The 12,502-nt window shown below is 40.2% G+C and overlaps 1 protein-coding gene across 7 annotated transcripts in view; it reads right to left on the bottom strand.

Annotated features, from left to right (window-relative positions):
• Positions 1–12,502, bottom strand: part of MTA3 (metastasis associated 1 family member 3) — a 169,774-nt gene that overhangs the window by 78,918 nt on the left and 78,354 nt on the right. For all 7 annotated transcript variants that reach the window (XR_011473157.1, XR_011473158.1, XM_070429106.1 and 4 more), the window contains exon 4: positions 10,319–10,445. Coding sequence is in view for 5 of the 7 variants with exons in the window: in XM_070429106.1 (XP_070285207.1) it covers positions 10,319–10,445 (127 nt within the window). In the remaining 2 variants the exon portion in view is untranslated. The remainder of the gene's footprint in view (positions 1–10,318; positions 10,446–12,502) is intronic.

The following is a 12,502-nucleotide window of genomic DNA, read 5'->3' as shown; positions in this document are numbered from 1 at the left end:
AATTATGAGTGGGAAATTGCTCTGTTGCTGTGAGCACATCTACAGCAGCCACAGATGTGCTCTGTAGCTGACCTGTGGCTATGTGCTCCCCCATGCAGCATGCTTAAATAATAAATGGGCTTTCCAAAAGTAAACTCCATTTTTTTTGCCTCAATAACACTTAACAAAGCAATATTTGTAACAATTAATACATTACCTAGAATAAATAAATTCATTTTTGTTAAGTTCTCAAAAGTTGAGTATTTTTTAATGGGAGGAGAAAAATCTGCTAAATGTTATTTTAATAGATACCACTTTCTTTAGTAGTCACTTGAATTTTAAGGGTTAACAGTCACTGGAAATTCATATAAACAATATAGCATACTTAAAGTCTCCTCCATACTGTCTGAAAGGACAAGAGAAGTTAAACTGAATAATTAAACCATTTTCATAATTATATTAGGAGATAGAAAACACTGGTTATATTGTTTTATAGGCACATGATTAAAAAACACCAATAGGATACCTCAGCCAATCTAAAATATAAATTATTTGGGGCAATATAGCTTTTATGCAAAAATGAAAGGATAATAGGTGATTTTAGTTTTTAAGTTTTCTTTACTATAGCTATATTATACTTTTCCCAAATTAAAAATGAAAATCCAACACAAAAATATTCATGTACACGTATTAACAGCTAACAAAGCAGGATGTTGAGTCAGAATTATTTTATGAAGTATGATTATGTAATAAACACGTGCTATATGCCAAGAGTTGCTGATAAAAGTAGTTTAAATGAGATTTAAAGTGTTGTCTTCCTTTATGCTGAACAAATATTGGCACATAGATAAACACATGCTAAATTTTAAGCAAACCCCAAACTAAACGAATTATTATCAAACTCTAAATATGATTTATGCTAAATCTCAAGCAATGATCCTCATTGTTCTCTCCCATAATACTTTAATCCTTAAGGAATAAAGATACCCAAACATGATGATAAAATATATCAAAGACCATACACAAAGAAAGAACACTCCAGGCCCATATAATTATTCATACTGCTTTTCTACAGGGAACCATGCAAGAGCAAGGAATTTCCATGGAGATAACATACTACCCCACAGATCATTCAAAAAGTTCTTTAAAATATACTGTTTCAGAGACCGTGCTGGGATAGAGAGACATGTGAATAAACATAACACAACATGGTCCCATGTTTAATGGCAGGTGCTGATCAGCCTACTGTTTGCTTATCAGGATGTCCTGTATAATCCAAGAAATTCAAAAACCATATGTAAAAATGTGTATACAGGTTATATATTTCTTTTACCTAAAGATGTTACCAATCTGGATAAGTGAAAAAGAGGAAGTTTAAATTAGCATTCATTTCCATACTGCCTGAAGAATTCCATTCAGTTTCATACAACTGCAGCTTGTGGAACGGTTCAGAATTTACCATCCCTGCTTGGAAAAAAATCCAGATTTCTTAGGCACACCAGACTGAATGAATCCAAGTATCTTGGGGAAGGATCAGGAATCTACCTAATCAACAAGCATCACCAGTGACAAGGCACACTGAACTTGGGATACCACTACGACAGATGCAAGGTCTGCTTTAACCTTAGTCCTTGTTCAATGAAAGCCATTATTTCTTCATTTTTAAAAAAAGGCATTTTTTCTCGCTGGCCTTATGAGTTTACATTTGCTCTGAAGACTTTTTCATATTAAAAAAACCATGCTAGGTTCTGTGATTGGAAATTCAGCGAATAGACAGTTTTATACAGCATCGTATCCATTAAATACAATGAACAACCAAATAAAATAATGAAGCTCAAAGATCCACCATGCTTTCAGAAAGATTAGAAATTCTGAAGGAAATTACTTCTAAACCAGAATTCTATGCTTAAACAAATCTCCATTAACAGTGAAAAACATTTTCAAGTAAGTAAACACTAAAAACTTTTTACATTTTAGAAGACTAATGGAAAGGAAAAAGCAAAACAATTATCATACTCTAAGGAAAACAAAAGATTGTACGAGAAAGAGTACCAGGATGTAAGGAATATTTACAAGTCATAAAATACAAAGATTGATCATTAAGTTAAATAAAAGTTGTGATATATTGGAAACACAAGGGAAAGAGAAGGGAAGGAAGAGGAAGTAAAGAGAGATTTCTAAAACTGAAAAATTAATAGTAGCAGCGTCAGAGTGGGAAACGTGCAGAGAAGTTGAAAATGACTGCAGTGGGGGAAACACATTTATTTGATTTTTAAAATAGTAAAATCTAAATTTAAAGCAAAAGGGGGAATCCTCATTAGATAAAGTGCATAAATTTGTATGACTACGATATATACTAAGGGAGCAAATTTTCCTCAACCTTCATGTTACTGACATATGTTGCAAGGGCTATCCTGGTAGGGTAATATTTAAGTAGCATCACTGGCCTCTACCCCACTGGATGATAGTAGCATCCTCACAGCGAGTTGTGACGACCAGAACTGTCCAGACCTTGCCAAAAGTCCCCGAGGACATAAAACTGCTTTAAGAACTGGTTAAAAACCAATGCTCTATACTATTACATAAACCTTAGCAACAAACATTCAAGGACTGCCTATGCTAACTGAAGGAATATGATTTTATAGATTATAAAAAGGAGGAGGACAAAGAAGACAAAGGAATTTGGAAACCTTTAAGCATTTCTATTCAAAGATATATTTTTGTTGTTAATATTGCTTTAACAGATGTTAAGAAATAAAAATAAAAGAAGGATCAAAAAAAGAAAACCAAAAAAAAAAAACCCCACAAAATTGGAACATCTGTTTGAGTAAGGCAGGGGAATAAAAACCAAGAAGAGAAGTTAAGGCTTACTGTGGACTTTATGAAGAAAAATGACAAGCAATGTTTTGGAAAGACCATTCTGCCTGTGGCATGTGAAGAGTACTGAAGATTAAGACTTTAATCCACAATTCAGGAGATTGGATAAAAATGTGAAAGAAACTGTCCACAAGTAAATTCAAGGGAGGGGGTTATCCCTCCCTCGGTGCCACTTTCCCCTTTTACAGCTAGGAGCCAGTGAAATGTCCAAAAGGTAGGGTACTAGAAAGTTCCCCTGCTCCAGAACAGGATGACAATTTGTTTTGATTGCCAGGAAAATCACAGGCATTTCCACAACTGTGTGGAACACCCGTACTAGGGACAATATGCAGTATGTACCTCCATCTAGCCCAGGGCTTTTCTGCATTGTGGTTTTGGTTAGAGAAGGAAACATTTCAACCCATAGGGAATAAATTGATCATTTCAAAGGAAAGATTATATAGTGTAACCACCACATTTTTTTAAAGTGTGTATAAAAATGTTAACTTTAAAATGTTAAATTGGGATATGGTTTTTCCCCACTTACTATACTTTTCCTCTAGTTGTGCTACTAGCAACCCTATGAGCCTAAGCACACTAAGTAATTAAAGTATCAGTAGATGGGCTAAAAGATAAAAGTCAGAGTTAGCTCAGAACCAAAATCAGAAAATATAAGAAAGGACAAAGAGCCCTGCTGGCCAGTGTGGTGCATTGGTTGAGCCTCGATATATGAACCAGGAGGTCACAGTTCAATTCCTGGTCAGGGCACAGGCTTGGTTTAGAGGGACACTCCAGAGTACATGCATGCTTTTAAAACTCCTTATTTTCACCTTTCTTGATCCTTTACATTCCCATACATTTTAAAATCAGCTTAATTTACACACACTTATACTTCACACACACGCAAACACTGCTGAGCTTTTCTTTGGAACTGTATTCAATCTTTGGAATAATGTGGAGAAAACTGACATATTGTCATGCATTTACTTAAGTCTTTTCATTCCTTCAGCAATACTTTATAATAGTTTTTACACATCTTTCCCCTTTTTCAAACATCTTGAGATTTATTTCTAGGTGTTCAGTGTTCTTTGATGATATTGTAAATGGTTATCTTTTTAAACTTAGTTTTCTAACTGATCCCTCTTCACACCATATACATAAAACAAACTTCAATACAAAAGATGAAACAGTAAAACATCAAGAAAACATAGACTCTCTTCACAATCTTAAAAATCTTTGCCTATTCCAAGACAGTGACACTTGGATTCTTTCTTGAATGAACACCCTTCCTGTACTTAACTGTCCTCCCCTCCTTCTGCTGTTCCATCAATCATTTTCCAACCATATTTCTCACATATTTAAAAACAAATCAATGAAGCTAGAAAGAGCAAAGATGACATAGTGGTGCAGAAGAATAGCACTACTTAGCAAGAGAGGAAGCTACACATTGTCATTCCAAGTAAATTCCAGCAACGTGCGGCCAAAGTCCAACAAATACACTTAAAATTAGAAGAGAAAAGGTATTAACGATACACCAAAATATTGGTGCTGTTGGGTGGAGGAATTATAGAGTGAGCCTACCTAGTCAACAAGTTATGAATAAGGAGAAACCAAGATGGCGGCATAGGTAAACACGGGAGTTTGCTGCCTCGAACAACCACTTCAAAAATACAACTAAAAGACGGAACGGACATCATCCAGAACCACAAGAAAGCTGGCTGAGTGGAAGTTCTACAACTAGGAGGAAAGAGAAAAGCATACCGAGGCTCAGAGGAGGCGCAGTGCTGAAGTAAAATACTAAGGTTCGGAGTGCATGCGGAGCGGGCTGGAGGCTGAGGGCGCGGTTGTCGTTTTCAATCAGGAGGGAATCTCAGGCTCTGAGCTCCAGTTCCGGGCGAGTCTCTAAGGACCCACACTCATACGGGAGAAGCGGGACTGTCTGGCATCGCTCAGAACCCTAGGGCAGCTTTCTCTCCGTGGGGCTTGCAGCGACTACTGGGACACTGAGAAGCAGAGCCTCTGAGGGCAAGACTGAGAGCAGCCATAATTGCTAATCCCGCCCTGTTGATCCCATGGGACCTGCCCCGCCCAAGCCCTGCAGGGAGGCTTTTGCTGGATAGCTTCAGGCAAAGGCTAGATTAGCACCTCCCTAGAGATCCAGGAGCCAGGAAGCCCAGAGGTCAGAGTGGGACCATCCAGCTTGCAGCTCCGTGGAACCATAAAAGACACACTCAGGGGGCAGACTCAGTGAGCACAAAAGCCCTATCGAAGCAAGTCTAGCCCCAGAGGGGTGTCTCCAGCACAGAAGTTCTCCCACCGCAGACACAGCTGATTCCCACAGCCAATTGGCCTGGAGGTCAATTCCTCACAGTGATAACTACAACAATCAAGGCTTAACCACAACAAGACTGTGCACAAAGCCCACAAGGGGGTGCACCAAGAGTGTCTACCTCAGGTAATTGGGACACTTAGCACAGAAAGGCACTCTATCGACACAGCGAAGCATAAAAAATGCCGAGACAAAGAAATAGAACACAAACGACAGAATTGGAGAAAAGCAAACTGCTGGATATAGAGTTCAAAACCACACTTTTAAGGTCTTTAAAGAACTGTCTAGAAGCCGCCGATAAATGTAGTGAGATCTTCAAGAAGACTGGTGAAACCCTCGATGTTGTGATAAAGAACCAACTAGAAATTAAGCACACACTGACTGAAATAAAGAATATTATACAGACTCCCAACAGCAGACCAGAGGATCACAAGAATCAAGTCAAAGATTTGAAATACGAAAAAGCAAAAAACACCCAACCGGAAAAGCAAAATGAAAAAAGAATCCAAAAATACAAAGATAGTGTCAGGAGCCTCTGGGACAGCTTCAAGCGTAGCAACATCCGAATTATAGGGGTGCCAGAAGAAGAGAGAGAGCAAGATATTGAAAACCTATTTGAAGAAATAATGACAGAAAACTTCCCCTACCTGGTGAAAGAAATAGACTTCCAAGTCCAAGAAGCGCATAGGACCCCAAACAAAAGGAACCCAAAGAGGACCACAACAAGACACATAATTAAAATGCCAAGAGCAAAAGACAAAGAGAGAATCTTAAAAGCAGCAAGAGAAAGAAAATCAGTTACCTACAAGGGAGTACCCATACAACTGTCAGCTGATTTCTCAACAGAAACTTTGCAGGCCAGAAGGGAGTGGCAAGAAATATTCAAAGTGATGAATACCAAGAACCTACAACCAAGATTACTTTATCCAGCAAAGCTATCATTCAGAAGTGAAGGCCAGATAAAGAGCTTCACAGATAAGAAAAAGCTAAAGGAGTTCATCACCACCAAACCAGTATTATATGAAATGCTGAAAGGTATTCTTTAAGAAGAGGAAGAAGAAGAAAAAGGTAAAGATACAAATTATGAACAACAAATACACATCTATCAACAAGTGAATCTAAAAATCAAATGAATAAATAATCTGATGAACAGTATGAACTGGTGATTGTAATAGAATCAGGGACATAGAATGGGAATGGACTGACTATTCTTGGGGGGGGGATGTGGGAGGTGAGGGAAGAGATTGGACAATAATCGTGCACCTATGGATTAGGACACTGGGTGGGGAGTGAGGGCGGTGGGTGGGGTGGGAACTGGGTGGAGGGGAGTTATGGTGGGAAAAAAGAGTAACTAATGTAATAATCTAAACAATAAAGATTTAATTTAAAAAAAAAAAAAAAAAAAACAAGTTATGAATAGCTTCTTTCCATGCCTGATGTCATGTACACAACATAATGCTGTACCTCTGCAACCAGGCAGTCCGGGTTCAATTTCTGAATCTGCCATTTAAAAGCTGTGAGTCCAGCCCTGGCTGGTTTGGCTCAGTGGATAGAGTGTTGGCCTGTGGACTAAACGGTCCTGGGTTCAATTCCAGTCGAGGGCACATGCCTGGTTGCAGGCTCAATCCCTGGTAGGGGGCATGCAGGAGGCAGCCAATCAATGATTCTCTCTCATCATTGATGTTTCTATCTCTCCCTTCCTCTCAGAAATGAATAAAAATATGTATTTTTTAAAAAAGCTGTGAGTCTGACAATTACTTAACCTTTTTGTGCTTCGGTCTTCTCATCTGTAAAATGGGGGTTATAACAGGACCTACTTCATCAAGTCATTGTGAGGATTAAATAAGATATATGTAAAGCAAATGGGATAACAGTGATCATAAAGGTTCAATAAATGTTAGATATTTTAAAAGCCAAGTTCAATAAACATGGGCTATATATGACTGAATATAGTATTATATATACTTACAACAGGTCTCGTAGCTGGCATTAACAATCCATTTTATAGTGCTTTATAAATGGTGTATGCAGCATATATAATTTATTATTAATGGCCTAAGACACTGTGTGAAGCATGCTGCCTCTTCCCTTTGTCAAAACAAAAAAGTTCCCAACGCATTCTCATTGCTCAAGTCCTATGTATTTCACAACAAGAGCTGAATCACTAACCCTACCCAGAACTGTCCGGATCTCTCTCTTCCAGTGGAATCAGGGAATCAGAAGGAACAAAGAGTTGCTTCCCTGTCACTCTGAGAAGCTCATAGCATCTCAAACTACAGTATTATAGCTCACAAATTACAAAGAACCTCAGGAATACCTCAGTCAGGTTTTCTCCTATGCTCCACATGGCACAAGGAAAATCTGGGCATGTGATAATGTCCCTGAGACTAAAAAGCCAGTATTCACCCAATGAGCCCTCTTTGCTGCCAAACAACAACGGGGCTCCAGTAATTTCCTCCTATTATAGCAGAAATAGATAGGGCATGACTTCAACAGGAGCAAAATGTCAGATCGCATTCAACGTGCACTTGTTCCACATCAGCATGAGGGCTGGGCAGCACGACTCCATGCTTTGGCCAGAGACTGCCCCGAACCCCGTTCAGCTGTCCAAAGATGAAAGCTACAAATGTCCCTTTTAATTTGGGGAAGAAAACAAAGCCCCAGATGCCTGTGTCTCTGTCATAATTCAAAAGAATTGCCACCTGATCAAGTCCTTCTTGAGTTTATGAGCTAGGGACCTTGTCTTACTTACCAAGCACCTAGTAAACTACCCAATCTGGAATATTCTCAGGAAATGTGTTCAACGGTGACTGATCACATATACCATGTAATTTCTATGTTCAACACAGGGTGTCTTGATAATTATATTTCAATATACTCTCTCAGTCCTTATGAAAGATGAAAAAAACATCACTTTTTCCCTTCCAAGCAATCTGTTAAAGGAAACTAGCATTACTTGTAAACAGATTCTAAGCTATCAGGAGGGTAAATTAAAAATATACTGGTGTGTTTTGGTTACATTTTAAAAACCATTTGTCACATTCTTGTACTGGCAAGATTTTTAAAACTGGCCACATAACTTCTTGAGCTTAAAAGGAATTTTTACATTCTAGCTTCTTCCAATTAAATAATCAATTCATATGGCTCTTTAGCATTTATTAGTTACATACATCTGTAAGAAAATGATTAAAGGTTTTCACATTTTATCTTTTTGAGCAAAAATTAACTTACTCTCCTAATTCCTGAAATACCCCTAATTGGTGGGTAAAATGACTATCCAAATTATCTGGCCTAATTATCTTTTTCAGAAAAGGACCTAATTCACACAGAATATACTAACTGTAGCCGATCTAAACACAGTATTCCCTAAATAAAGCAACAATATAATGTTAACTTATATTGAGGGGGTTATCAAGACATTTCTTAAAAGAATTGGGGGAAAAAGAATTATAGTATCTTTGTCATACATTTCCTACCTTAGAAGATCTCTATGCCTACTTTGAAAAGAGGTCCTTGGAGTTGAAGTGCATGCGTGCGCGTGCGTGTGTGCGCGCGCGCGTGTGCGCACACGTATGTGGTTACAAGGACCAAATCAAACCTGTTTAATCCCAAAAAGGCAGGTTTAAATACAATACTGAATTGAAGGCTAAAGAGGAGGGAGGGGCAATTATTGAACTAAATAGTTAACATATAACATATTTTACTCCCTATATTAATAGTTTTTAAGAGAACTGAATAAAATAAATAAAGATTGTGAACAAGAGTTGAAGGAATTTCTTTACCTCAAGAGACAGAAACACTGCATTTTCTCACACCTATCACCCTGGACACATTCTGTTCCCTACACATCTATGCTCACCTGTTTCCTCTGCCTGAAACATGTCCCATAGTATCTCAAAGACTGAGTAAATGCCAACTCCCCAAGTTTTCCTGATCCTAAAGGTGTGTAACTACCTGTTTTTTTTTTAGTTCAAACTTTTGTTACACCTCCAAGATGCACCTATTATAAACTACAGTGAGAAACAGCTTAACTGTGTGTGCTTAAATGATACCACTATCAGCAGGTCATATAAAACCACCATCATTCCTCCACAACTTCCCAAACTACAAACCAAGACTGAATTTTCCCACTTTTACAACCTATTAATGCACAAAGCAAATGCAAGTAAGTAATAAAGAATATAAAGTTTTTAGCCCAGAGCTCCTCAAAAGAAAAATAAAAGGCCATATACTCTACAGTATCAAAGGTCGCCTGCCCTAGGAACCAGATCTTGGGTCCTAGTTCTTGGACTCTAATCCTATTCTATATAATAAAAGCCTAATATGCAAACTGTCCCCTCGTCTGGGAGTTCAACCGCTTGCTATGATGTGCACTAACCACAAGGGAGCGGCGCAAAACATGGTGGGGGTCAGCAACGTGATGCTGGCAGCAGTGTAGGCACTGCTGGCCTCAATGGGCCCCAACGAGAGTGGGACCATGGCGGGATGGTGGAGCAGGTGAGTGGGCAGCACCAGGCCAAGGCAGGTGCAAGCGGGGCCCGATCGCCCTGCCAATCACCCCGCAGACGGTGACCAGTGGCGGCAGCGGGGGGCAGGACTGCCACCCGGCTCCCAGACACTGAGGGAGCAGGGCGGGGGCCCGATGACTCAGGCTGAGGGGGGAGTGCTGGGGCCTGGGGGCCCAGGTGCTGCCCAGGGCCCAGAGGTCAGCTGGGACCTGCCTTTCCATGCCAGACACTCACCCTTCAATCACTGGCAAGGCCTAGGGACCACACCCGTGCACGAATTTCATGCACTGGGCCTCCAGTGACTCTATAATGTTCTAGGACTCTGGAAAAGACCAGCATTTCCCAAAATGCAGGATGTCTCCTGGACACTTTTATACAGGATGCTAATAGATACCCAAATAAGTTGGCAAAGTCAGGATTAAAATAAAGCTACGTGGTTGCTTTACTGCAGAACATTCTCAGGGCTTTAATATGCAAAGACACACTATAAATTTTCAAGATAAGATTCCATTATGAAGTATTTAGTAAACTAATTTGAGCAAGATCGTGAGCAGAGTTTGGAAAATGCTTCAAAGAAGGTTGCCTGGTGTTTTTTTTAATTGTCATGATATTACTGAATACTAACGACTTCTTAAAAAGTTCTTACCTGATATGTGTTGCAGGCAGAGATTCATATTGGCGAGACAAAAAGAGTTCCCTATGTTTCAACTGATGTTTCTGTTTATCAGTCAAGTCAGCCTCAATGGTTGTTTCAGATTCTTCTTCAATTTCTTCTACACAAATAAAATTCAAAGAATTCATTATTACAAAGCACAATATCTATCTGGATATTAAGAGAGACAAAAAAAACTTTCATTCAATAGTTTCTTCATATAATGTTAAATTTACATATTTAGCTTTTCATTTGAATTACGATCATAAAATTAAGTTACATACCTTCAAAGGAAGAAGAACTGCAATTTAAAAATGGCAGATGGGCCCTGGCAGAGTAGCTCAGAAAAGATACCAAGTGTTGGGAGAAATAGGAGTGGGGCAAAAGCTAAATAACAAGAGGAAAGGGTTAGAAGTCTATCTACAAAACAATAACAACAGGATACTCCATTTAAAAAGAGAATAGTCAGCCCTGGCTGGGGCTGCTCCGTTGATTGGAGCATTTTTCCATGCACCAAAGGCTCGCGGGGTTTCATTCCTGGTCAGGGTACATACCAAGGTTGCAGATTTGGGCTCATACAGGAGGCAGCAGATCAATGTTTATCTCTCACATTTATGTTTCTCTCTCTCTCTCTCTCACATTTATGTTTCTCTCTCTCTCTCTCACACATTTATGTTTCTCTCTCTCTCTCTCTCTCCCTCCCTCCCTCCCTTTTCTTTCTCTCTCTCTCTCTCTCTCTCTCTCTCTCTCAAAATTAACAGAAACATATCTGCAAGTGAGGATTTTTTAAAAAGAGAGAATAATCAGAAAACAAGAAATAGGATAACACATTTCAAATTAGAAAACACAAATAAAAAACTAATAGAAGGATTAGAAGGTAACAGTAAGAAAATCTCCCAGAAATTACAACATTAAGACAAAGAGATAAATAACTAAAGATTTTTTTAAAATAAAGAACACTGCCCGAGCCGTTTGGCTCAGTGGATAAAGCAACGGCCTGCGGACCAAAGGGTCCGGGGTTCAATTCTGGCAAAGGCACGTACCTCAGTTGCAGGCTCCTCCCTGGCCAAACCCTGGTCAGGGCACAGGCAGGAGGCAACCAATCGATGTGTTTCTCTCACATCAATGTTTCTCTCTGTCTTTCCCTCTCTCTTCCACTCTCTCTTAAAAAAAAAAAAAAAAATCAATGGAAAAATATCCTGGGGTGAGGATTAACAATAAATTAATTAATAATAATAATAAAGTTTTAAAAATCCCAGTAATAAAATTCCAGAAAGAACCAACAGAGAAAACATATTTCTTTACCTTTCTTAGGGGGACGGGGGAGAGGGAAGACCTCTCAAAGAAATGATTCAAGAAAATTTCCCCTTACTGAGCAAGATGAATGTCTAGATTCAATTTCCAGCATAATTAATGTTTTAAGTGCTAACATGAAAAGATCACAAAAATTTGCAGAAAGGAAACATAGGTCATGTGCAAAAAAACTAGACTTAGTGGAATCACATGTGAACAGCAACATTGTATGATAAGATGGTAGAGCAATGCCATCTAAGAGGAAAACTGATATTCAACCCACAATCCCATATAATAAAGAGGGAATATGCAAATTGACCGCCACTCCGCCACAAAGATGGCGGCGCCCACAGCAGGGGGGGGTGGTGGTGGTGGTTCCATAACACAAGATGACTGCGCCCACAGCGGAGGCAGGGTTTCTGTAACACAAGATGGCTGCACCCATAGCGGAGGCCGAATTCCCATAAAGAGCCTTAATGAGCAATCAGCAGGGACCTGAGGCTGTGCACCCCCCCCCCCCGCCCCTGTGGGGCTTGACAGGGGACTTCAGGCCTTACCCCCCACCCGGCAGGGCTTGACGGGAAACCTCAGGCCACACCCCACGCCCTGGCACCAGGCCGGGGGACCTCAGGCCACGCCCCCCACCCAGCAGGGCTTGACAGGGTAACCTCAGGCCATGCCCCCCACCCAGCAGGGCTTGATGGGGAACCTCAGGCCATGCCCCCCACCGAGCAGGGCTTGATGGGAAACCTCAGGCCATGCCCCCCACCCAGCAGGGCTTGACAGGGGACCTCAGGCCACGCCCCCCGCCCCGGACCAGGGGACCTGAGGCTGCAGCCCCCGCCCCCCCCGTCCCAGGGCTTAACAAGGGTGGGACCAGCTGGG

This window comes from Myotis yumanensis, unplaced genomic scaffold (assembly GCF_028538775.1).
Source record: "Myotis yumanensis isolate MYYU_CA2020_CCGP unplaced genomic scaffold, mMyoYum1.0.hap1 SCAF_11, whole genome shotgun sequence".
Classification (NCBI taxonomy): domain Eukaryota; kingdom Metazoa; phylum Chordata; class Mammalia; order Chiroptera; family Vespertilionidae; genus Myotis; species Myotis yumanensis.
The sequence above is the reverse complement of the archived record's forward strand: the minus strand, read 5'-3'. Positions and strand labels throughout refer to the sequence as shown.